At 44.5% G+C, this 25,590-nt stretch overlaps 1 protein-coding gene across 3 annotated transcripts in view; it reads left to right on the top strand.

The window, feature by feature from the left end:
* The window catches only part of Lcp2 (lymphocyte cytosolic protein 2), a 47,911-nt gene that overhangs the window by 19,400 nt on the left and 2,921 nt on the right, over positions 1–25,590 (top strand). Inside the window, exons 4-21 of one of the 3 annotated variants that reach the window (XM_038328026.1) lie at positions 1,488–1,553; positions 1,998–2,029; positions 3,066–3,103; positions 4,261–4,462; positions 6,489–6,586; positions 8,045–8,111; positions 8,208–8,291; positions 11,022–11,047; positions 11,171–11,190; positions 11,293–11,412; positions 12,721–12,751; positions 13,191–13,203; positions 13,866–13,995; positions 15,711–15,760; positions 17,819–17,913; positions 18,605–18,682; positions 20,207–20,362; positions 22,611–22,749. In XM_038328026.1, coding sequence (XP_038183954.1) covers positions 1,488–1,553; positions 1,998–2,029; positions 3,066–3,103; positions 4,261–4,462; positions 6,489–6,586; positions 8,045–8,111; positions 8,208–8,291; positions 11,022–11,047; positions 11,171–11,190; positions 11,293–11,412; positions 12,721–12,751; positions 13,191–13,203; positions 13,866–13,995; positions 15,711–15,760; positions 17,819–17,913; positions 18,605–18,682; positions 20,207–20,362; positions 22,611–22,733 — 1,429 coding nt within the window. In that variant the 3' untranslated portion in view covers positions 22,734–22,749. Of the gene's footprint in view, positions 1–1,487; positions 1,554–1,997; positions 2,030–3,065; positions 3,104–4,260; positions 4,463–6,488; positions 6,587–8,044; positions 8,112–8,207; positions 8,292–11,021; positions 11,048–11,170; positions 11,191–11,292; positions 11,413–12,720; positions 12,752–13,190; positions 13,204–13,865; positions 13,996–15,710; positions 15,761–17,818; positions 17,914–18,604; positions 18,683–20,206; positions 20,363–22,610; positions 24,321–25,590 lie in introns of those variants that run through there. The other 2 variants (XM_038328027.1, XM_038328025.1) reach the window with 2 other exon arrangements.

Here is a 25,590-nt window from a genome sequence, read left to right as displayed (position 1 = left end):
GTAGTTCAGTCAACCTCCTCCTGACAGTCTGCTCAAAATCTGAATGCATAAGTGTATTCGCACCCATGCAGCTGGAGACACAAAACACAAAGCTCCTAGTGGCCTTCAGTGTCCCCTTATCCCTCAGGGACCTCCACTCAAGGGAAGCCCATCTTTAACTTCCCTGCGGAAAAGAATTTCAGGGTGAGCCAGTTTGAAGCAGAGTTGGAGTTTCTTAAAAAATGAAAAGAATATTTAACATAGATTTAAACACAAGGGTTACTAGAAGGAGATGTGTTCAGAGGGAGAAGATACACAGAGAGGGTGGGCATGGGCTTCTTCAAGGACAGTGGCCTGAAGTGTCTTAGCAGTCATGGTATACACTTGGTTTCTCTTAAGTTACAGCTCAAGAAATTACGAAGAGCAGACACCGCCTTGTCTGTCTCCTTTTGATAAGGGAGATTTTAGGATGGATCCATAGGATTAAAATATTATAAAAATAAACTATGAGCCACAAGATTGTGCAAAGGGGGTGAAGACGTGTCTTTTGCTGCCAGTGGGGTCTCTTGTGAGAGTCCTAGAAAACTGTAGGTTTTTATGTGGAGTAGGAGAACGGTCATGTACACATAGGCCTTAAGCATGATTCGTTGCTATTTTAACATTTTTATTAAAATATCTCTCTATAAAATGTCTCTGAACAGTTAGCAACATTTGCTGAAATTCTTGACTTTAAGCTGGCAAGAGTCTCTGAGCAGATCCTGGGTCTCCATAATTTGAGCCAAAATCCCCACTGAAGTCAGAGTGCTCACGGTCCGGTCATCTCTGGAAACACTTTCAGACGCACCAGGAAGTGTGAGGTCTAGTCTCTTAGGTGTCTCTCAATCCAATTAAACTGCTAAGCAAGATTGCTCACCTCATACCATGTCACATAAGCAAGATGGACCATCATACCATGTGACTAAGCAAACGCAAAGAGGGACAATGGTGGGTGGGGAGACAATAGGATGAAACAGCCCATCAGAGTTTGTAGTAAGAAGTACACATGGGCCTCTGGGTCTAGCAGATGGTTTGGTCACAGGAATGATCCACCAAGACTCAAGGCATCTCTTAATGGCAGAACAGTAGGTTATACCACTCCAGTGCGTACATCCTCTGGCCCTGGGCCATCAGAGCAGGGAGAAGACAGGCATGAGATGACCAGTTTTTAAGGAGAGCTCAGAGCCAGATATCAAAGGCTCAGTAGACGTAGGTCAGCAGATGACAGAAGACTTCATGGGAGCAGGAGTGGTTGGCACCATGTCAGGTCCTGAGGAAAGTGGGGACAAGTTCTAGGTGGCGGCAGGAAATGGAGCTGAAGATGTAAGGCTGGCTTAGGGAGGATGGACACCAAAAGAAAACTGGCCAAGTTTGGCCTATGTGCATGGAGGTCACTTGGATGGGGGAGCAGCAGGGAGGTGGAGGCCAGGAGGGGATTGTTTTGTCTCTTCACGTGTGCCCTTATCTTGTAGGATTCTCACCAAGTTAAGTCAAGATATCAACAAGAATGAAGAGAGAAGGAGCATTTTTACACGCAAGTGAGTGTGCAGCTGCAGCCTAAGCCCTGCTACAAGGGAACTCAAGGATTAAAATCTCAAGTAGAGCCTCTAAAAGCATCTGCAGCACTGTTTTGGCCCCTACTGCTTCACCTGTGCTGGTTCCTCTGTCCCAGGAGTCAAGAGGAGAGTGTCTAAGGAGGGGAGGGAGTTTCTTCTCCCTGGTGAACACTTGCCCCTGGGTCCAGGACAACAAAAGAATGAACAATCCCTGGATCATTAAAGAGTCACAAGTTCCCAACTGTGACACCAGTGTGACTTTAGAGGGCTCCAGAAGCTAGGGACAGTTCAACTCTGGTTACCAAGAAATAAGAGTATGAGTCTTAGGCAGGGAGACATAATCCCAATTGGTGTAGAAGGCTAGGCTGGAGAAAGGAGATACCCTTTGATTCACAGGTACTGAGATGCTGTTGTTTGCCTTTGCAGACCCCAGGTTCCACGATTTCAAGAGGAGACAGGTAAAGGTACCGGGACTGAGAGGCGTTCTTTAGGAGGTGATGTGTGCTTCAGTTCTGGCCTTCTTGAGCCTTGCATAGGACACAAATTATCAGCCAGTTATTCATCAAAGAAGAGTTTGGATTCCCACTAAGCAGCAGAAGGGTGCCACTCTGGAGGAACACTGCAGAACTCCACTTGCTCTATGGGAGAGCCCAGGCTCAGCTTTGAGCACCTGAGCTTAGCCAGTGTCTAATCTCTGAGTCTTACTTGCAGTTTTCCATTGTTTGACTGCTCAAAAACATTTAGATTGGGGCTTCTGGATCCCATACAGTCCTGCTGATTAAGAAACTCTATGAATAAAGCCCCAGGTCTTACTCTATGAAAAGCAATCCTGGGTAACATGTATACACACAAGGAAGTTTAGGTACCTCTGCTGCTCTCTGGTAGAAAGAACTCTTCTAACAGAAATGATATGGCCAATAGTAAGTTGCTCTTTTAGTATGATTTCCATTGCTAGAACACTGATCCTAAAGCTGGTTACGTATGAAGGGAAGAGGTCTATTAATTTCAGACTTCTAGAAGTCCAAGAACATGGTGCTGCCATCAGTTCAACTTCTGGCTGAATTCAACCTCATTACAAATAGCATCATGTGGGAAAACGTGAGAATAGTAAAGGGTATTTATAGAAGTGACCAAAATACCAGGACTGTGCTCGTAACAAGGCATCCAGTCTCAAGACTCAGATGACTCCTGCAACACCCACTCCAGTCTGCAGAGACCCAAGTCAGTCTCTGGAGAAAGGTATCGATTCATTCATAGAGAAAGGTATCCACCCCTGGGGTCCCTTTGACCTAATTATCTCTTAAAGATCCCACTGCCTCTTGATACCATTACATTGTGACATACCATGAGTTCTGGCAGGTAAATTGTACTCAACACGATCCTTGCTGGCCCCGAGCATGAAGTAGGAAGGATAAGGGCCAGTGATGGACGCTGGGAGGAAGAACTGCTCTAACTCTCTGTTGGGTGCTGATGGTTGTGTTATCTCCTTCACAGAAAGTCACGAAGAAGACAATGGGGGCTGGTCATCCTTTGTGAGTATGGCTTGGGCTCAATCACCTTCATATTGATGGCTGGGGTGACTTTATGTTGATTTCAATGATGAAAAAGGAGCAAGCCCCCTCCACCAACAAAGCATAGAAATGTCCCATTTCAGGGCCCTGAAAGGGCCAGGCAGTAAATATTTCCAACTTTGGAAATTGAAAGGTTCCTTCCCTACTACTCAGTTCTTACCCCCTACTTCCCACGTGACATAGAAGCAGTCATGGTCGTGAACAAATGAGTGGGCTCAGCTGCGACAGTAGAACTTCCTTAGAAGAATACAGAGGTGGGGCTGTAACTTGCTGGCTGCAACATTGCTCACCACTACCAAGCCCAACAGCAATCCTTCCCTTTCTGCTATCTTTTCTAGAAATCTATGCTACTGTAACTCTTGTTCTCATGGACTTAAGTCACCACTGGGTGACCCAGAGGGAAGCCATTTCATAACTGGGTGTTAGAGCTAGAAAGGCTCCCACGCCTGGTTTGCATGGGAAGGGTCACAGTGATAGAGCCTTCCAGAGCCTGATGGGCTGTGCACCCCCCTCCTCACACTGCTCACTGTCGCCATGCACGGAGTCAGGTGGGAGCTAAGGACTCTGTGATGCAAGAGAAATCTAGGGAACCTTTTGGAGGATGTGCCTTGTGTAAGACCCTTTGCCAAGTCCAGGCAGATCTGAGGCCCAGGCTTCCCAGCCCTCAGTCTAAGTGGTCTTTCAGGTAAACAGCCATTTCTACGTCCTTCAAAAACAATCATGGAGGGAGTGACCCTTGTCTTACTGTGATTCTAGTAAATAAAATCATTTCATTAGAAAGAAAATGGCTTCTGGGAAAGTATTTTTTATGGGAAAACGAAGCAAATTTATTCTGTACAAAAGAAATAAGAAAGTGGTTTCCCCCAGATGTTTGTACTTCAGCATGGCAGCTGGATCCCTGCGAAAGGTTGTCTTGAGTGCTCCTGTGCTCAGCCAGGGATTAGTCTTCAGTCCTGTCCCCGAAGCATGGGGAGGCCGTGACATGTTACAGTTCCCTCTGTGACTGATTTGCCGGGAGGGTGCTGGCATCCTGGGCCTAGATCTCAAAGAAGCCGTACTCTAAAGTGTCGTCCTGTGACATCCGTACCAGCTGTGCTGTCCCTCCACTGTGCCGGCAGGAAGAAGATGATTATGAAAGTCCCAACGATGATGATCCGGAAGGAGAGGACGACGGGGACTATGAGTCCCCCAATGAGGAGGAAGAGGTGCTGGTGGATGATGCTGCTGATTACGAGCCGCCGCCCTCCAATGATGAGGAGGCTCTGCAGAACTCCATCCTGCCCGCCAAGCCTTTCCCCAACACCAACTCCATGTACATCGGTAAGAACCTCTGCAACCTGCTGGCCAGAAGCTGCCCGTTGAGCTTCTCTGGGTGCTGATTCTTGCTCAGCTTCTGGGAAACTGTGGCTTGAGACCAAAGAATCCACCACTTTGGCCATTTCCTCACTAGTGAAGCAGGCTAATGGCAGAACAGAGGGCAAGGCTTGCCGGAAAGAGGGCAGCTATGTGGTCCTGCCACCTGCAGACTGTCACAATAAATGTGAAGGTGTTCAGAGGGCTTACTTCTGCCTTTACAATGAGACAGTTTTTACGATGTTCCTCATCTACTCCTTCATTAACTCACAAAGTCACAAATGTTCCTCATCTCCTACTGTGAGCCAGATGGCACGTGCTGCCGGAAGCTACACGGAAGGATAATGCACCTTTGTCTTGTGGAGATTCCTTTCTAGTAGAGGAGGTGACAGAAATGATCACGGGCGCACTTGGCCTCCTCTGCACCCAGGGAGCGTTGTATCTAACCCTGGGAGCTGTGCTGTTACAGACTCCATCCCATCACCTCACTTCGTGTGTTGAAGGACAGAACACTAAAGCTAGCAGGCAGGAAGCATCAATCATCACCAAGACTGTTCCAGACTTAGGGCAGAAAAGTGAACCCAGGTTGCTGAGTGTCTCTAGGCGTTTGTCACAAAGACAGAGTGAGCAAGACAGACCTCACTCGCCAGCACTCTTAGTCTCCTGGGTGAGGCAACACCAGACATTTGCATCGTGTCATTGTTATCATCAAGCCAGTGAAACAAATGGGCTTGCTCCCTCGGGCTGTGATACTTGAGAGGTAGTCTTTGGCTGATAATCAAATCGTGTATTGAGAATGAGAAAGAGCTCGTTGTATGAGGCTGAGTGGGGGTAAGGGAGGAACATTTGAAGCACTTGAAATGGTTGTGCAAAGGCCCTGAGGTCCCAAAGAACATGACATATCAGGGGAGCTGAAAGGCAGCCTGTGGAATGGAAAAGACCAGGCTTGCCCTTGCCTTGAGCCCTTTTCTTCCGGAAGGGGAATGACATTCTTCCTAGGGCTGACACAAAGGTGGATCAAGAGAGCACTGAGTGCTTTTTCAACCCCGAGTTCCAGACTCCATCCACAGTTCTCCTAAAACCAACATAGCCAGGATCTTAGTGGGGGTTTCTATAGGTGTGACAAAGTGCCACGCCAAAAGCACAAGATGCCAGGAGGCCCTTGGCCACTCGCGGCTCAGGCCTCACAGTTCCACTCTCACCTCTCTCAGCCCAGACTGGGAGAAGCGGGTCTCGGGCAGTTCTCTACAGTCAGAGTGATAAGGGTGTCTAAGGCAAGACCATGTGCTGTTTAACTTGGTAACAGAAGTGGAGGGCAGCTCCTCCCTTTGCGGAAGGAGATGGGCAAAAGGAGGAAGTAGGAGGGTGAGACAGCCCAGAACATTTGTGAAGGGAAGGAAGCCACAGAACAAGGGGCCCATGAGGGGCAGCAGCTAGTGCAACACTGATAATCACCTTCCGGTGCAATGTGAGCTTACATGTGCAGGCATGCACACATATGTCTCTGTGCATGCATGAGTGTCAGCATACACGTGTGTTTCTAGGTACTCATGTATGTACATGCATATGAATTTTATGTGATATATGCATGGATATGCATGCAGGCTTATGTGTGCATGCATGTAGTTCACACCTGTAGAATTGTATCTGAAACACTCACTGGGATAACCCTATAGGGGCCTCCCTTGATTGGCAGTGTCTCAGACATCACCTGTTGGTGTGAGGTATTATGGGAATTATCCCCATGTATGTGAAGAATCATGAGCAGGAAGAGGAGCAGACAGCGGCCAAGGGCTTCCTGTCTCCTGTAGGACCCAGACTGAGTCTGACTCTATAGCTGGGACTCATGCTGGTGGTGTCAGAAGGATCGGGCGCTCTTGGCACCTCCAGCAGCATGGGCAGGCACAGCAGGTTCTAAAGAGAACCCCGCACTTAGACAACACTCACTTCAAATTTTCATTTCTTCTCCCATTTGATCATTGTGTTTCTACAGACCGGCCTCCCACCAGCAAGGTCTCTCAGCAGCCTCCGGTGCCCCCGCAGAGACCAATGGCCGCCCTCCCTCCGCTGCCAACAGGCCGGAATCACTCGGTAAGCCTCCTCCTTTTCTTTCAGGCCACTTTGTGTCCACAGCAATTATTTCTTTAGCAGAGAGAAAAGGGACTAAGCATCTTTACCTGGTTCTAAGTTTGTAAGAAACGGGGAAATGAGTACCCACATTCTCCACTCAGCGGTTCGATTTTGTGGTGTTACATAAGCAGTTTCTATTCACATCATAATGTTTGTTGCCGGTTTTGGCAGCATAAACAATATGAGAGATTCCTCTTTCAATATTCTTCTATCTAACTGTGGGAGAACTAAGTCTCGTCCTGGTGTTGCCTAGGTTCTCAATCTAGACTGCCCTCCTGCAAGCAGTATTGCGCCACCTGCTGGCCAGATATCAAAATTCAGGAATGAATACCTTCAGAGGAAACTTCAAATGCAGTGAAGCCAGGGAGAAAGAGTGGTAGCAGGCCCCCGTTTCTTGCTTTTTCAGCATTCGGTCCAGCTCCTGTGGAACTCACACAAAGCTAAAGAAGTCAGCATCTAGCTATGTGCTCTTTCCGCTACTGGCCAGGGCACCTTAAAAACTGTGGCAAGTGCCAAAGTGTCAGGACCAGAAGGGAAGATTAGGGTGAGAGGAGGGCCCTGGCAAATACGGAAAACCTCCTTCTCGTAGATGGCCCCCTTGTGCTGGCATAGCACCTTTGCAAAGGGGCTTCATAGAGTCCCATGAGTCTACACAGGCATTTTGTTTTTGAAGTCTGGAGACTTACTTTCACCTCCACCACTAGGAGGCAGAATTTGTCTATTACGTTGACAGATATTGATTGCGCAGCCACTGCACACCAGTGTTCTCCGTGCAAGGGGAAGAACATAAACAGCACAGAATGTCCTGATTTTCATGAGGTTTTGATGCTAAAAAAGTAAATAGATATAGAAATGATTTGGAAGTTTAGTTAGGCAGAAGACCTGGTAATGTGACCTGGTAATGTGTACCAAACTGACACTGAGCTGGCACAGGACAAGCGGGTCATGTGGAAAGCAGAGAGAACACCCTAGGCAGAGGAGGCGAAGCCACAGGGGTGTTCAAGAGCATGGATGTGAGAGATGAGAGATGCAAGGAGATCCTTATGTAGGGACCCTGGGGGCATCCAAGAAGAACATAAATTCCTTGGAGAGGCAGGCAGGAGCATCTCGTGTAGAACTTCACATGGGGCTTGGGTTTCACTTCTGATGTGACTAGAGCCCCTGGAGGGCTTGGCAGGAGCTTTTGCTTGGTCCTTTGCTGTGCAGAAATCACTTTTCATGAGAGAGTGCGGAAGCTCAGAAAGGAGGAGACCTCCCCTGCTCAGCTGACAGAGGGGATGGCGAGCTGCAGGTGAGACCTGGAGGTGGAGGAGAGGAAGCAGATCCAGACAGATTTGGGGAGACAATGCCACAAAGTCTTGCTGAGGCACAGATGGAAAAGCTTCCAAATATTTGGATTTTTTTTTTAATTTCATGCAGCCACTATCACCATCCCATCCCAACCATGAAGAACCCAGCAGAAGTCGAAACCACAAACCAGCGAAGTGTAAGCATAGGGTTGCGTTCTGCCCGCCAGCCCACCTACCCCATCCCCAGCCAGGAGATTTCTTCTCTTAACTGACCTCAACTTTTTCCACCCCAGTGCCTGCTCCATCAATAGACAGAAGCACGAAACCTCCCCTCGACCGCTCACTGGCGCCTCTTGACCGAGAGCCCTTCACGCTAGGTTGGTATTTCTCATATTTTATGCATAACGGCCATGGCTATGTTTATAGTGCACTAAGTGCACTTTTTTATATGCACCGTCTCATTTTACTACGTACTGTTGGGAGAAGCATCCTCATTTTATGGAGAAAGAAACCAAGGCACAAAGCAGTAACTTTCCAGAAGCACCTAGCTACCAAATGATGAAGAGAGAGACCTAAACCCAGATCCCCTGCTCTTAGTCCCTGGGCTGTGCCTGCTCCACCAAGACTGTGAAGCATCCTGGTACCCAGGGAGGAAACGGGCTGAGAGGCAGAGCTCTGGCAGAGCTGTCATCAGCTGTTTTGGCTGCTACTTCTTAGCATGCTGAACCAGGGAGGTGGTGCCTTCCTTAGGGCACAGTCTCACCATAAGGAAGATGTTCTCTTAAATTCTAAGTACCATTTGGGTGTCAGAGTTGCCCTTTGTTGTGAATGTGTGTAGTTGATTAAACACTATGGACTTTTCTCATAATTTACTCATGATTCAAACTGCCACAATTCTAGCTACCCTTAAAGTTATTTTTTTAAGTCAACTCTAAAATTTAGCTATCATTTATTGAACACCAAGTAAGTGGCAAGCACTTTATATCCTTAGGCCAAGTCAGTGAAGGGGGTCACTATCAGGCCCGCCTCTGAGACGATGAAACAAATTCAGAGAGGTTGAATGAGGGGCTCAGTTTGCGTAGGTGGGTTGAGATTTGAACCCATGTCTTTCTGATTTTGAAGTGGGTGCTCTTTTACATCCTATCACATGACATTGAAGACCCAGGCTTTGAACCTGCTAAAGACTAGGTGGACCTGGTCAAGAAGCACCTAAACTGAGTAGATATGGAATCCAGATCTTAGCTCCATCCTTCCTCCTCTCCAGTGGCACTCTGAACAAGGCCTTTGCCTCAGTATTCTCCTCGGCTGGCCAAATGACTTTGAGATCTAGGATTGGAAGCTGCAGCTTGCTGTTATTTCCTGGATGCACATGCTAACTGTGCTGAGTCATGAGAAGCTGTGTTATCCATTGAGTTTGGAGTTCACCGTAGAGAGCTGCACATGTTATATAAAAAGGAGCCAAGTGATAGTGGTGCATGCCTTTAATCCCAGCACTCGGGAGGCAAAGCAGAAGCAGGTAGATCTCTGTGAGTTCAAGGCCAGACTGGTCTACAGAGGGAGTTCCAAGGACAGCTAGGGTTGTTAAAAAGAGAAACCTTGTCTCAAAAAACAAAACAACAACAACAACAACAGCAAAAAGTATATAGACTTGACTTGGACTCTAACCATTTCCTTATAATACATGCTTGACCTTTGAATTGCATCCTTGTCCATGATGCTGCAGAGGAACTAATGCTTAGACTTTGACCATAAAATTCCCAGCATGAAAAGAGCATATACACATCAGAAATTGCTGTTTGGTTTGTTGTTTCTGATGAACCAAATACTTTCTTAAAAATGAAAATCTACTTGGTCAAAGAATGTTAATTTACTTTTGGGGTACCTATTTAAAGAAGATGTTCAGTCTCAAACTCTAACTATGTACTGAACTTCTTTTGTGCCATGAGAATGCTCTTCCCTTGGCCAGTGAGTTATTAAAAGTAGACAGTCTTCTTAGACCTTCCTGGGTCTACCGTGAACTCAGACCTTATGGGATGCTGTGAATATGTGATTCAGGTGGACAGCATCAGCATGGGCTTTGGGGTGCTAAGCATGTGAGGGTGGAAAGGACAGAGGAACTAGCCAGTGTTTGTCAGAGGAACTAGCCATCCTGTCCCTGACCTTGCATATAAGTTACCATCTGACCCTCACGGCAAAACTACACTGACTTCACAGCCATGGAAACTGAGGTCCAACATGCTTAGGTACTTTCAGGCCTGCTTCCAGATTACTAGACCCTCATTAGTAAGGTTTTCATCACATAGAAAACAAAAGGCCCACCCAACCCACAGGATCTCAGATACAATAACCTAAGTTGTTTTGAATAACTTGGCACTAAAGAATTCTCAGGTATAAATACTTGGCCTCAATGTCATCTGGTCTCAAAGAAAGAAAAAAACTGAACAAAGAAAATCATTCACACTGCCACCATGACCACCATCACAATGACCATCCCCACAATGACCACCATCATTGTGACCACCAGCACCACCATGACCACCACTATCAGGAACACTGTTGCCACTGCCGCCACCACCACCACCATGACCACCATCATCACCAATCAAACATTTTCTCGCACACCAGGACAATCTCCTAAAGTCCTGGTTCCCAAGTTAATTTTTTCCAGAAACCAAATGGTGTTCTTTACATAATGTCAAGTGTACCACAAGAGTTGGAGGGAAATTACTCCTTCATGAAACACAGATAAACTTCAAAAAATCAAAGTGGGCTGAACAACAGATGCTTCAGCCAATGAAAGAAAAATAAAATCCCAAGAAGACAACCATCATTTGATGCTCAGTTATACTAAGTCACACACTGAGAAGCAGCAAAGACATGCCCCCATTCCCCACATCCCATTAGCATGCACTCAGCTGTGTGACTTGGACATGCTCAGCAGTATTTTTAAGCCAAGAAGATCAGGTACTCTGCAAAGGACCCTTCAAAATCTGGAGCCCAAGCTTGAAGCCAGTCTTCCCCAGAGACCCAGACATGGTGCTCATCAGAGTCTGCTTCTCCAGCTCACCTTGTCCCAAATTGAATGTTCTGCTCTCTCTCGTTTCCAGGAAAGAAACCAACATTTTCTGACAAGGTAAGCTGTTTTCCTGGTTGGTTTGTGGTTTTAGTTTTTGTGTGGTTTTTTGTTTGCTTTTTGTCTTATCCTTATTCTTTGGAAAGTGCTGGAGCCTCACCTGTGTTCTCTAATGTCTTGCAGCCCTCAGCTCCCGTGGGAAGGTAAGCCTCTATTGTGTTGTATCAAGCCCCAGAGTTTCCCTGTAGGTCTCTGCCTACTTAAGGTGGTCTCTTACAAATAAATGTTTTTCTCTGCACACTCAGCAGGACTCTCGGGGAGCATATACCCAAGATACAAAAGCCTCCTCTGCCACCAGCCATGGACAGACACGAAAGGAGTGAAAGAAGTGCACCCCTGATAGCGAAGAAGCCACTGGTTCCCAAGTAATTGTCCTGCAACGCTTGCAGTGGGCCCTTGAGCTCGCAGCACTTGGGTAGGAGGGCCGGGACTCCTGTCCTAGCTGGTTAGATGAACAGTACTCAGGTCCCCAAAGAGAATGGAGTCTGGTTGAGGCATGGGTAGAAGCACTGGGTGGGGGGTACAGGTACAGAAGCTGCTGGGGGAGACCCTGCTGAAGCAGCTCTCTTTTTTGTTGGGTTTCCCCACCTTGCCGGACTGAAGCCTGAACAGCACAGAGAAGCTGTATTTGTCAGTTTATGTCATTAGAGATGGGAGAACAAGGACTGGGGGCGGAGGTTAGGCCAGCATTAGCTTCTTTCTTACTGCTCAACCACTTTACAACCACAGGAGACTGAGTTCTGCTCTGGCAGCTTTGCCTCTGCTATAAGAAAATCATGTATGGTCTTTTTACCAAGTGACACACATGTGCCCGGATTTGGGACCAGCCAGGCTACTTGGGGAGGAAACAGTGAAGTTCATTATCTCATCTGCCTATCAAGATTCATAACTGTAGCCTTGGCTTGGCTGTTGTGAGGATTCAATCAAGACTAGAGCTAGGGTGCACCAAGGAAATCCTCTGTCATCGATTTTCATGACATTTTAATGCATTACTTAACAAAATCAGAATACAAGAAAAACAATCATAATTGCCAAAATACGAAAATGTCTGATGACACGGGAAGTACTGGGAGGTGCCAGAGAAGCTTGTAACACTAGCTATTCAACAAATTCTTCTTCTCTTCCCCCTTCTTTCCCAGGAAACACAGACACCTCTGCAGCCCTTAGACAGCTACTGCCAAAGCTATTGGGTTGGCTTGTTCATCTGTGCCAATGGCACCAAGCCCCTCCTGGAAAAGCCCAGAGCAGGGGCCTTTGCCAACAGCTTCCTTATTACCCGAAGGGTGGACCCTGTGGTTGCTGGTTTAAAACTTCAGCAAAGAAGAATATCACTGAAAATGTTTTTATTTGCTTGGAAAAACATCTACTCAGTGAAATTTAATAGCTACGAAAAGCTGACTAAACATATATGTGTGGATAATTATGTAATTATTTGCTACAGTAGCTCTGCAGAACAAAGGTTTGCCTAGCTCAGCTTGCAATGATAACAGAGCACCCAGTGGCCAAGTTTCCCTTCTCTCCCTCTCCCCAGCATTTCTGCTGGCATTTGCAACTTCCCCGTTGGCCACGGCTCAGTGGGTTTTATTTCTTCTTATGCAATTTACTGACATTATATTCTGGGGCTGGCTCTTTGAAACTCTTGATGCTCACTTCTGTGCTCTAAATCATTTCAGGCATGGACGGGGACCAGACAGAAGGGAGAATGTAAGTGTGAAATGTCATTTAATAAATGCTTGGCACAGGGGCAACCAGTGTAGGGTCTGGGGAGGTGGGCCTCCATCTACCCTGCCCCCATCTGAAGTCAAGTAACGAGAGCAAGATCTCCAAAGAATCTGTTAAATGCCAGTGTCTGCATCTTTTACTTAGAGTTCATCAAGCCGAACTGCCTAGCTCCTCTCGCTCTGAGAGGCCCCTGGTGGCTGACTTCTTGCAGTCTCATTCCCAAGGGTAATTAGCAAGGAGATTGAAGGGCAGGAATGGAGGAAAGGGTCAGGAAGATGCTGCAGAGTACAAGTCCCACACAAAAGTTTCCAAGCCTGCCTCTTCTCCTTTGAAAACCTCCACAGCTCACAAAAGGGGGGCTTAGTTTTGATGGATGTTACTTGATAAAATGTTAATATCTCTTATTATTTTTCCCATACAGGATGAAGATGATGGTATGTCTAGAGATCTTTTTTACAACCTATCCTCATTTCTTAAAACCTTGATTCTCTCATTTTTTTCTGATCAGTTATTTAAACAGAATTATTGCGTATGGAACCATACATGTCCATTACATGACAGACAGACACCAATTGCTTTGCCTCACAAGCATAGTAAAATGGAACCACTTGGTTGATTTACCAAGAAAAACTTAGGTTTACGTGTTTAGAACACCTAACTGCACAGAAAATTGCATATATGTCTTGATAGAAAATTTTCTATATTTATACCCTCTTACATACATGGGTACAGAATCAGTAACTGTGGATGAACAAAATATCATGTGCTTTTAGCTTGCAAAAGACAAAATAAAAATTGTAGATCATCTCTGCAATTCACAAGTTTCCCACTAACGATCCTCTCCTAAGTAAGCCATTCAAAATTAAATTAAAAATTCACTATAAAGAGCAACAACAATTCTGAGTGCATTCTAAGGTGGTGAACTATTTAGAAAAAAATGAGGTAGGTTATCTTTCTACCATTTGCTAATTACATCTTTTGGATTTTTGTCTCCCCATATGCACTGGTTTGGGGCTTGTGTTTGGTATGAGCTGGGGAGGTACTCTGAATGTCCCCAGATTTGAATTCTGACATATTTTTTCTTCTTCCCCCACAGTGCATCAAAGACCTTTGCCCCAGCCATCACTACCTCCTATGAGCTCCAACACATTCCCTTCGAGATCTGCCAAGCCCAACCCCAAGCACACATTCCCATTGTCTCACATGCCGGGGGCCTTCTCAGAAAGGTTAGTGGCTGTCACCAGTTCTAACGAAGCATTATATCTGGGGTCATGTGTTCTAGCTTCATGTCTGTGGCAATGACAAATACCTGCCAAGAAGCAGTGTAGAGGATAAAGGGTTTCTCTTACAATCTTAGGTTCTAGACCCACATTTCAGGAAAGCTGAGGCAGGGAATCTAGTAGCTAGACATATCATATCCACAGTCCAGAGCACAGAGAATTGAATGCACCCGTGTTCCCTGCTTGCACACTTTTCTGCTGGCTGACTTCCTTCATTCATAGACAGCTCAGACCCTAACCCATGAAATGGTGTGTCTACCATGGGCTGGATCCTCCTACCCCAAGGAACCATCAAGACAATTCTCCACAGATCCACCCATAGGCCAATGTGATCCAGATAATTCCTCAGTTGAGACTGGCTTCCCTGGAGTTAACAGTTACAACTAGCCAGCACAGTGTAGCATTGTGGCAAAATGCCAGGTAGCTTGAAGGGGAGAGAGATGAGCCATTGAGCAGAACTGGCTTTCCTTACAAGCGAAATGAGTTTGGTGAGCAACCTGAAAGCATAGCTGTCCTCGGAGTTTCTGAACTTGAGGAGAGTGGGGGTTTGGCTTGTCTTGCAACTGTTCAAAAGCTGACAGAAAATGGTGGGTGTTGTCACTTGCTTATTTCAAACAAACAAACATTAAGAAACCCAGATAACTGAAGTTCTTGGATGGGGAAACAGAGACCGCCTTGCCCATGACAGAGGCCAAGCACCCATGCTCGGGAGCTGCCCTCAAAAGGATTGTTTCTCTAAAACTAGAATCTCTCATTCATAATAAGACCATCCGGAAACAGAGGCAAGGCCGGGAGAACCAGGCAAGACCCAGACCATCCCTGCCTAGGAAAGCCAATGGGCTGCCTCACACTGCTCACCAGGGCTTCCGGCCTGCTAGCCCACCAATGCTTTAGTAGTCAAAAAAAGCCCAGCTTCTCTCCCTACATACTGTGGAAACGGACCACCAACACAAGCCTGTCCACTTCTGCCAACTCTCTAAGGGAATTCTTAAAGTCTTCCTTTTGCATTGGGGTCTTCGTGCCTTCAATTCTTTTCGTTCATTTCTCCAGCTGGTTTCCTCTACGGCCATGTCCCATTGTGCGCATTCTCTCTCACACAGCTCTAGCTAGCCCCATCTTTTTTCTTGAAAAATTGCCAACAAGATCAGGTGTGCAGAGTATTACTATTAAATAATATTACTATTTGGGCCAATGGCTGGTGTTAGTGCTTAGCATAGAGAGATCAGATAGCATCCAGGGCCTCTACAGATTTGCTTTTCCATCCTGGCCTTGCAAATGTCTCTCTGATGCAGCAGCTCCCAGCCCTTTGTTCCCCCTGGACCCACCCTTTCTCTGCAGACCCATCAACTCCTGGGAATTTACTGTTCGCATGTACTCCAATTAGTGTAAAGACCCAAACCACAGCCCCATTTTTAAAGCTTGATTTTTATTATTGTTTGCCTTCGGCTTGTGAAGCACATTAGACTTCGTCCATCTTGGGATACAGTAAAGTATGTCAACTATATTCCCCTCTTTGCCCATCTTCTATGATGCCATGGAGGTGTGGTGGGCAGCAATAACAAAGCAAGAAGCATCTACACCCTGGCTTCTTAACCCAGCTCCCCAGCCAGGTCCCACCACTCCAACTCAGCTGAGAGCTTGTTCTTTTTCTGTCTCTGCAGTGGCGTTGGCTTCCAGCAGAGTGCCTCCCTGCCACCGTGCTTTACTCAAGGTTTGTATGTGGCTATGATCCCTGCCAACCGACATGTCCGTATAAGGTTTGTATGTGGCTATGATCCCTGCCAACCGACATGTCCATATAAGGTTTGTATGTGGCTATGATCCCTGCCAACCGACATGTCCGTATAAGGTTTGTATGTGACTATGATCCCTGCCAACCGACATGTCCGTATAAGGTTTGTATGTGGCTATGATCCCTGCCAACCGACATGTCCATATAAGGTTTGTATGTGGCTATGATCCCTGCCAACCGACATGTCCGTATGTTCACAGTACAATGCTGCTCAAAGCCATTAGGCAAAGGCTCTTTCCTAAAGGTATATGACTTCTTCACTTAACACTTAATTCAATGTCTGCAGGTACCAAAGGCTGTTGGAATGAGACACTACATAAAATTATACACACACACACACACACACACACACACACACACACACGCGCGCGCACACACCATCACCACCACCACCACCACCACCACCACCACCACCACCACCACCACCACCACCACCACCACCAGCAGCAGCAGGCCAGCCTTTATCCCTCATCTTCCCATTCAGAGCTATTTTCCTGATGGTTTGATAGAGAGTTAGGAGCAGTGCTAAGCTTCTTTGTTTTAGAGATGAATCTGCTCTCAGGTTGTGAATTTGGAAGCATATTCAAACTATAAATTATAAGAACCGAGCCCTAGAGATTCTGAATCAAACCAGATATGGTGGCTAAAATGTGTAATCTCCACCCGTGGGAGGGGATTAAGAGTTTAAGTCAAGAAAAAAAAAGTTTAAGACCATCTTACGCTAAAGAGCATGTTCGCAGCCAGCCTGGGCTACATGAGATCATGCCTCCAAAAAACAACAAAAGTTTCTGAGTCAGTAGGAGAGACCAGAGACTTTCCTTTTCTAATTATGCTGTTGTAAGTGTTCTCAATGTTCACTGTGTACATAGATACCTGGGAATTGTGTTCAAGAGGATCTAATTCAGGAGGGCTGGGCATCGCCTGAGACTACATTTTAGCAAGTTCCCAGGGGACACTGATGCTATTGGGTCATGTTCTAGCAAAGGTCTATGAGACAGGACTGCACTGGGATGATTTTAAAGCAAGTGAGCAGTTTATGGGGGCCTCTGGTCTAACAGTTCTGTACCTTGGGGAACTGCAAAATCAAAACCAACAGAAAAACTGCAGTAAACCCTGGCTCTAAAGTAACACCATTCTCAAGGCCTTCCCTTTTTCTCTGTGAAGACACTGAGAACATAATTATCTCTTCACTGCTGCCAATGTGCAAGCTGTTGGCGAAGCATTCCATGGGTGGTGTGATGGCAGGCGTCTACGAAAGGCCTGCTTTTTGCATGTTCTTACTGAGGAACACATTCAGACAATGTGATTTTAGGAATCGGCCCTCATTATATTGTTTGCATGTTTAGGGGTTCACTGAACAGTCAGGGTCTTCTCTCAAAGTTTCACCAGCATGGTATGGCACATGGCCCAAAGAACCCTCATGGTTGGAAAGAGGTAGAAATTATTTTTCCAACCTCGAATTATTTTTTAAAATTAATTGATTAACTAAAAATTAATTAATTAATTAATTTCTTTTACATTATGGGGGCAGTTTACCTTCTCCCAGCCCCTCCCCCACCCTCTCCCTCTGTTCCCACCTCTCAATCCACTCCTCCTCCATTTCTGTTTAGAAAAGGACAGGTCTCCCCCATGGCTACAACAAACATGGCATATCAAGTTACAGAGAGACTAAGCACCTCCCTGTGTATTAAGGCTGGGCAAGGTGACCCAGGATGAGGAGTAGTGTCCCAAAAACCAGTAAAAGAATTGGAGACAACTCCTGCTCCCCCTGTTAGGAGTCCCACAAGAAAGCCAACTTATACAGCTGTAACATATATACAGAAGGCCTCGGTCAGTCCCATGCAGGCTCCCTCCAACCTCGTATCCTTGACAAATGAATGCCCCTGCTGTCATGGGGGTGCCTGTGATGGGTGCACTATGAGGTGAGAAAACAGTGACCAACAGTAAATTAATTTTCACAATATTTTGCTTTGAAAGGTCCCAGCAACAGACCACCTCTCAGAAATGAAGGCAGAAACTTACCCTTGCCAGTTCCAAACAGGCCACAACCCCCATCTCCTGAGGAAGAGGAGGTAATACAGCTGTTTCTACTTCTGTTTGCCTTTCTCCCTAGCAAAGGGACCTTAGGAAACTCTCATCAGCTGCTCTGCTCTATTTGTGTCTTCTGTTAGAGTTTTGTTTATTTCCATTTCATTAAGAGGGCAGCTGTGTAGCTCAGTGGTCAAACCCTTGCACCGTGTAAAGCCCTGCCCTGAATCCACAGCTCTGCATACAACAATCCACAAACTGAGGGGATGATGCTGGTGAAAAGAAGTGTTTTCTTTAGTGTTCTCTCACAGTCTTTGAGGGGCATTAGTAAATGAGAAAAACAATCCCATTTTTTTCATGTTTCTTGGTTTATAGCCTTGAATGACTAAGTCTCTTAGTTGCTCCATTAAAAGAGATTTTTCATTAAGTATGTTACTACTATACAATAAGCTGGAAAAGTTCGTCTATCTTTGTCTTTCCAGATGAAAGATTTCATTATATAAGGGAGGCGCCTACATAGCTGCTTTTGCAGCCAGTGGCAAGGTAAAGAAGCAAATTGCACAAAATGCCTTCCATGTTGCCCATCTAAGTGATTCAAGTCAAGAAAACAAATGTTTCAAAACCCAGAGAACTGAGGTGGTGATTTATGGGAAATATTAGGTTTTCCCCTTTTCGTTTCTTTTCACTTTGCTTATGTAACTACAGAACTTACAGTGCTTTTAAATTTATTTGCAGACTCCATTAGATGAAGAGTGGTATGTCTCTTATATTACCCGGGCAGAGGCAGAAGCTGCTCTCAGGAAGATAAACCAGGTATCACTCTACAGTTTATATTTATGCACTTATAAATATTAGTGGAGGAAGAGAAAGGGTATTGATATGCTTTGGGACTCAAGTATGAGCTAGCTGCTGTTCCTGCTGCTGTTCCTTTAAGAGCCATTAATGCTGCCATCCTCCCTGCTAGCATCTGTAGACTGCTTCCTCCAAACCATTACTAAACATGGGTTGGCAAATATTAAGCAGTTTCATTAATGAGTATGTCTCTTTTGGTCCAAAGAATCGTGCAACATTTCAGACATCTTATTAGTTCATCTTCCTAACACTCAGTTACCATTCAAGTTCATGAGGAAGGCCTATGTCGAAGGCATATCTGCAAAGTCTCCTAGAAATTTCTAATTAGTCTTAATGTTAAAAAGTTTTGCTCATGTCCAGTGCTGACCCTTAACCCCAAGTCTCCTGGTCAGAGATGGGAGAACAACAGCCCTTCATCTTTCACACTGCTAAGGCTACAGCAACCATTTTCAGTCTCAGCAGCAGATTTGATCATTTTGGAGAGTGTTTTTTTTTTTTAAATCTGGGTTTTTTGAATTTGGGGGAGATGGTTTTAATAACTGGGAGTACAGAATGGGCTGAGGGAGTCTTCAGACTCCCCAGGTTACTGAATTCAAGCCAAATCTGTGACTCACTGTTCCAGAGGGAGGTTTCTTTACCAGATATGTTTTGACTGGTTCAATTAACTACAAACAAAAGGAACAAAGGCTTCATTACTGCATATTGATGGCTCTTTAAAACCCATTCTAATTAAGTACATAGAGGAGGAAGTGATTTACATTGCTCTTACTAATTAGCTCTATTTCAATATTAGATCTTTGTCATGATTTATTACATTGCAGTAATTCTTGTATGAAAATTACAAAACAAATCACATTTTACAAAGTGTTGGGGAAAAGGGTAACAAGAACATAGAAAGTCCACATTCACTTTTGTTCAGGTGTGAAATGGGTAAGAAGTGTGGGGTAAAGGGAAGATGCATTTCACAGGCAAACAGTGTGTTCTGAGTGAGAACGTGGAAAGGCAGTTTAGACAGTTAACAGAAGTGAGCAGTATACAGTAAGTGAGCCACCTTATTTCTTATGGTTCTTCACTCACCTGATTGTTTCCATTGCTGAAAAAAAATTATATCAAAAGCTGGGCGGTGGTGGTGCACACCTTTAATCCCAGCACTCAGGAGGCAGAGGCAGGTGGATCTCTATGAGTTCAATGCCAACCTGGTCTACAGAGTGAGTTTCAGGACAGCCAGGGCTACACAGAAAAATCCTACCTGGGAGAACCAAAACAACAAAAAGCTTCAAAGATATTAACTTGGAAACTTCAGATACAAGTTTAGTTGTCTCCCATAATAATCAAAAGATCCAGGTGACCTGGGATCCCAGCTGTGAGGAGAACTCAATGTCAATTGACAAGTGACAGCTTTGCCAGCCCTTAGAGGCTTGTTTCCAGGCAACAAAAGGATTGACCTTTAGGGCTCCCATTAACAACAAGCATCTATTCTTCTAGGATGGTACTTTTCTGGTAAGAGATAGTTCTAAGAAAACAGTAAACAATCCATACGTCCTCATGGTGTTGTACAAAGACAAAGTTTACAACATTCAGATCCGTTACCAGGAAGACAGTCAAGTGTACTTGTTGGGAACTGGACTTCGAGGAAAAGAGGTAAGGGCTCCATGCTTTACTCTTTCCCCCAATCCCATGCTGTATAGTGAAATCACATGCTGAATAGCAATCATGCAGCTAAATCACATGCTATATAGCAACCATGCAGTGAACTAACATGCTATATAGCAACTATGCAGTTAAATCACATGCTGTATAGCAGCTATTCAATTAAATCACGTGCTGCATATCAGTGATGCTGTTAAAGAACTTGAGTAAAGCCACCCACTTACTGAAGGAAAGAAGACAAACACTACGAGTGACTTACTCCACTAGAGGGGTCTTTTTTTTTTTCTAATAAAAAATGATTTTATTCTCCTAAATTTTTATTCCCTCTAAAACCATTTACTTTTTCTTTTTTATTACTATTATTTTTTAATTAAAAATTTCCATCTCCTCCCCGCCTTCTCCCTGCCTCCTCCCCACCTCCTCCCCGCCTTCCATTTCCCTCCCCCTCCCCCCACACCCCACTCCCGTTCCCCTCCCTCTCCAGTCTGAAGAGCAGTAAGGGTTCCCTGCCCTGTGGGAAGTCCACAGTCCTCCCCCTCCATCCAGGTCCAGGAAGGTGCGCATCCAGACTAGGCCCCTCCAAAGCCAGTACATGCAGTAGCATCAAAACCCAGTGCCATTGTCCTTGGCTTCTCAGCAGCTAGAGGGGTCTTTTTTGTATTTTCATTTTAAATAGTCCAACATCATAGATGTAACCTGCTTGTGATGCTTGGGACTAAACCTGGGGTCTTGTACACACCAGTCAGGTGCTAACACCAAGCTCCATCACTGGTCCTGAAGTGTAACTTTTGAAATTAAAAAAAAAAATTAAAAATACATTTAGGAAGTGTCAAAGGCAGTAAGTATCATCTATTTTGACTTCTTTTTGATGTAATTTCAATGTATGATTATGTTTATACCTGTAAAACATTATTTAAAATACCATCAAAATAACTCAAAAATTGAGTACTTGCTACTCTTGCAGAGGATTGGGACTCTATTCCCAGGATCCACATTGGGTGATTCACAACCTCCTGCAACTCCAGTTCCAGGGACTCTCATGTCCTCTTCTGGCCTTCATGGACACCTACATGCACATGGTTCACATACAGACAAGCATGTACACACATATACAAAGTAATAATAAAAATTCTGATTTGAAAGCAGAACACCCTAGAATTATGCTACAGTAATTATTGCGATACTTGGGGGGCATTTCTTGCTAAACTGAGACATTTGGCTCTGTGAAGATGGCCATATTACCAAAGAAATTATCCTGTTTAAAGAGGATAATTTGGTGGGAAAATAATAATTGGGTTGCTTTTGAGGAAGAAACCAACAAACGTAACATCCTAAGGCTTGCTTTTTTATGTTACACAAAGATCAAGACATCAACAGGATTAGAACAATTCACAAATAATTTTAAATACTTTAAAACACTGACAGTGGTAAGCAGAAATACAATTTTGGTCTCTGTCGGCAGAGCTGCATACTCTTCCCAGAGGCAGTGTTACCTCCCAAGATTTCTCTGATGTGAAAACACGTTCCCTCAGAGGGAGGGACAACTGTACAATCCAGTTTATGTTCAGCTTGGACTCTGGTCGCATCTAGAGGGCTGAGTGGGTCTAGACTGTCTGTACTGGGTTGTCCAGGTTATAGATACTGATACCTCATACGGGAGTGTGGAGGAGAGAGGGGAAAAATGGGTCACACCATGCTAAAGCTTCACTTCCAGAAATGACCCTCATCTGACCTCCTAATTCTTTACACCTCCTAAATGTTTGGGTTGTAGCAATGTGGGGATACAGAAACCCAAGCAGAAACAAAAATCAGAGACCAATACCAAGCCATGGGTATCGTGATGGAAATATTTAGGGTAAATTAGCCACTGCAGAAGTTAAAAGGTTTCCTTTTAAAAAAAATAAAACAACCAAACTTCTATTTTTGTGTGTCCACATGTGTGGAGTTCAGGGGACAACTTGTAGGCTTAAGTTCTCTCTTCCCTCTGTGTGGGTCCTGGGGATTGACTTCAGGTCCTCAGGCTTCTAACCAGTCAGTCATCTTGCTGGCCCAACCTAACGTTGATATCTCTTACTTAAAATTTGTTGACTATCAATAAAGAAATCTCTAAAATACTTGACAAGTTTTATTTTTCCCACAAATTTTCCAAACTCTGAATCGAAAAACAAAGAAAACGACAGTTATGAAATGTGTACTGTCCATTCTGATGTTAACTCATTTTCCCATTTGACTTTTCCAGGACTTTCTGTCTGTATCAGATATTATTGACTACTTCAGGAAAATGCCACTGTTGCTCATTGATGGGAAAAACAGAGGCTCCAGATACCAGTGCACACTGACGTACGCTGCAGGGTATCCATAACAAGTCAGCCCAGCAGGTCAGCCTTCGTGACTCTGTCCTCAATGCGGGAAGATCAAGCGACCTTAGGAAATGGTTGAACACTTAGGACCAAAGCAAGTCTCTCATTGTGGGCACAGTGTTTGCCCTTCCTTTAAAAAGTGTTTGAAGGTTACGGAATATCCCATAATTTATTTATTTTCTTCCATGTCTGAGAAGTGTAGAAGTAATCACGTCCACATATGAAGTCTAAGAGTGGGTTTGTATACTTCATCTCAAGACCTGAGATTCTGAACAATCCATCCCAAAATACTGTACTTTCCATACTACAGAAATAATGTGGGGCAAGTTTAAGAAGTACTGAAATGGATCATTTTCGATATCACACATTTTATAATAGAAACTTTATCATTCTGAGGCAATTTGTTTTTTACACAACTTAAAACAAAATTAATTTTCAGAGCAGCAATAACTTAAGAGGCTTCAAAAACATAATTCCATTCTTATATGGTTTTGCAGGGAGTACTTTTATGTATTTTTCATATTTGAGATAAATGCATGTTGGGATAACCTCCTGGGATTAAAGTTATCTTTTGCTTTACTCTTTTAGATCCTTAAAACAACTTTATTGTTTAGTCCATGCTGTTATATTTTGGTTTTAAAGTAAATGTAAGCTACAAATCCTCTAGGAAAGAAACAGTTTTAGATTCAGTGATCCAATTTTGCTGTCAAATACACTGGGGTTTATGATTCTTCTTTAATCCCCCATATCTATATCCCCTCCATGCCCATCTTGAAAAGTATTTTCTAGTACTGAAGGTCTCCTGGGAAGATGGAGCGATGCTTTGCACACACGAACACATAGGTGCACACACACACTCCAGCCCACCTCCTACTAGATACTCCTTTTATTGGGTGGCTTTCATTTAGAAAGCTTGTCATTTGCTCAGTATGGTCACTTGTTCTGTGGGCCTGCGGTGCACACAGGACACTCAAGTGAGAATGTATGGAAGACATCCATGCAGCTCATGACTGGGAGGCAAAAGGAAAGGAAGGCCCGGTAATTTCCCTTAAGGAATGCACCTACTGACCTAACGCCATCCCACTGCGCTCGCCCTCCTGTGCTCAATCCCATCACTACCCATTGTTGCCCTGGTGGGTGGATCAAGCCTCTAACACAAGGGCCTTTGAAAATTAGCCATCCAAACCTCAGCTGTGCTTTTCTGCCCTCAAAACAAGAAGTGTGCTGTGACTCCCGTCTCATCCTTCTCAGATTGGATTATAAACCTTTCAAAGCATCTCTTCTTCAGTTTATAAATCACACTTAGTGAGACAGACAGTTGCGTTTCTGGTTTCTGTTGCCTAATCATTTGTGACAGTGTGATGGTGTGGTGTGGGAGTGATGCCTGTTAAGACAAACTGTACGTCAATGTGAATTTTGGTTGCCCTAGGCTAGCAACAGGTGATATGAAAGTCTTAGTCAGTCATGTGACCACCAGGGTACCCAACAGTATTTTACAGTATTATATGTTGCAAGTAGTTTCTTTTTTCTTTTTTTGGAGTGGTGGGGAGCTTGTGAAAATTCAATAAATTAAAAAAATGTATTCAGTATTTTAAGACAAATTAGAGTTTGTGTTAGGTGACTTTGCCCAGCTACAGGCTAACGTACATGATCTGAGCATGTTTAAGACAGGCTAGGCTGAGCTCTGATGTTCAATAGGTATTGTCAGTAACTAAATTTTCAGTTCACAATGTTTTCCCTTGTCACTATAAGTTTTATCAAGACATCAGTGTATGATAAAAATTTGCAGGGTTGTTCATGTTTAGCAAGCCATAACCTAGTATTCACCGAACACTGATATGCCTTGTTCTTCCAATCTCATTCCTTTGGGACTCTCAGCATCACTTTGTGACTTTTATTGACAAATGTTTTGATTTCTCTGATCTTCAAAATTTTCAGGTGGAAAAGAATACTCTATACTTTTATTTTCATGAGTTAAAAACAAAAAAAAAGTTATTTAAGAAGGGACCTTAGAAGTCACCAGGTTAATACAGAGGACACACTAAGATGAGTAGGTAGAATGTGAAGATGCTTAACAAATGACAGTAATGTTCTACAAAACCTCATCCTTACAAACCCAGAGCTCTCAATTTAGGACCCAGAACTTGGAGATGCTAAAGCAGAAAACTCTGTGTTAATTTCCTCAGTAGGATGCCCAGCAGGGATTTATAACGTCTCTCCTGTGCAAAGCACTGAGCTAGGTCCTGGGGAGAGAGCAGCAGGACACTGCAGGTATTTTTATATCTGAAGGTGATGAAGTTGAAGGACATGGTAGATTTCAAAGCATTTATTGGTAGCTCTGATGGTTAAATTTGTCAACTTAACTGAATTTTAGAATCATGTAAGTCTGTGAAGATGCTTCCAGAGAGGTTCAACTGAGGAGGGAAGACCCTAAATGTGGGTTGAGTGCCCAGAGCAAACTATCCATCTCTTTGTGCTTCATAATGGGGGACACAATGTGACTTGTTGCCTCACAGCCCACCACTTCCTCTCCCTGCCATCATCAACCATATTCTCTCAAAGTATAAGCCCAAACCAACCTTCTTCCCTTAAGCTGCTTCTTTACAGATGTTTGCTCACAGAAACAAGGAAAGTAGTAGTGGATGAAATGAGCAAAATGTATTTGAATCTCTTCAGGTAAAGGGGCAAAAATGAACCTGTGGATAAGGTGTTCTCTTCTACTCCTATGACTGCAATCATGGGATTCTCATGTTTTCAGGACGAGCACATGTTTTCTTTGGGTTCTTTCAATTCTATTCTTCTGCCAGCCTTGCCTATCTGAGCTATGGGCCTTATGATCCCAGCTGGATCTATCACCAC

This window comes from Arvicola amphibius, chromosome 4 (assembly GCF_903992535.2).
Source record: "Arvicola amphibius chromosome 4, mArvAmp1.2, whole genome shotgun sequence".
Taxonomy (NCBI): Eukaryota; Metazoa; Chordata; class Mammalia; order Rodentia; family Cricetidae; genus Arvicola; species Arvicola amphibius.
This window is presented reverse-complemented; position numbering and strand designations above follow the sequence as displayed.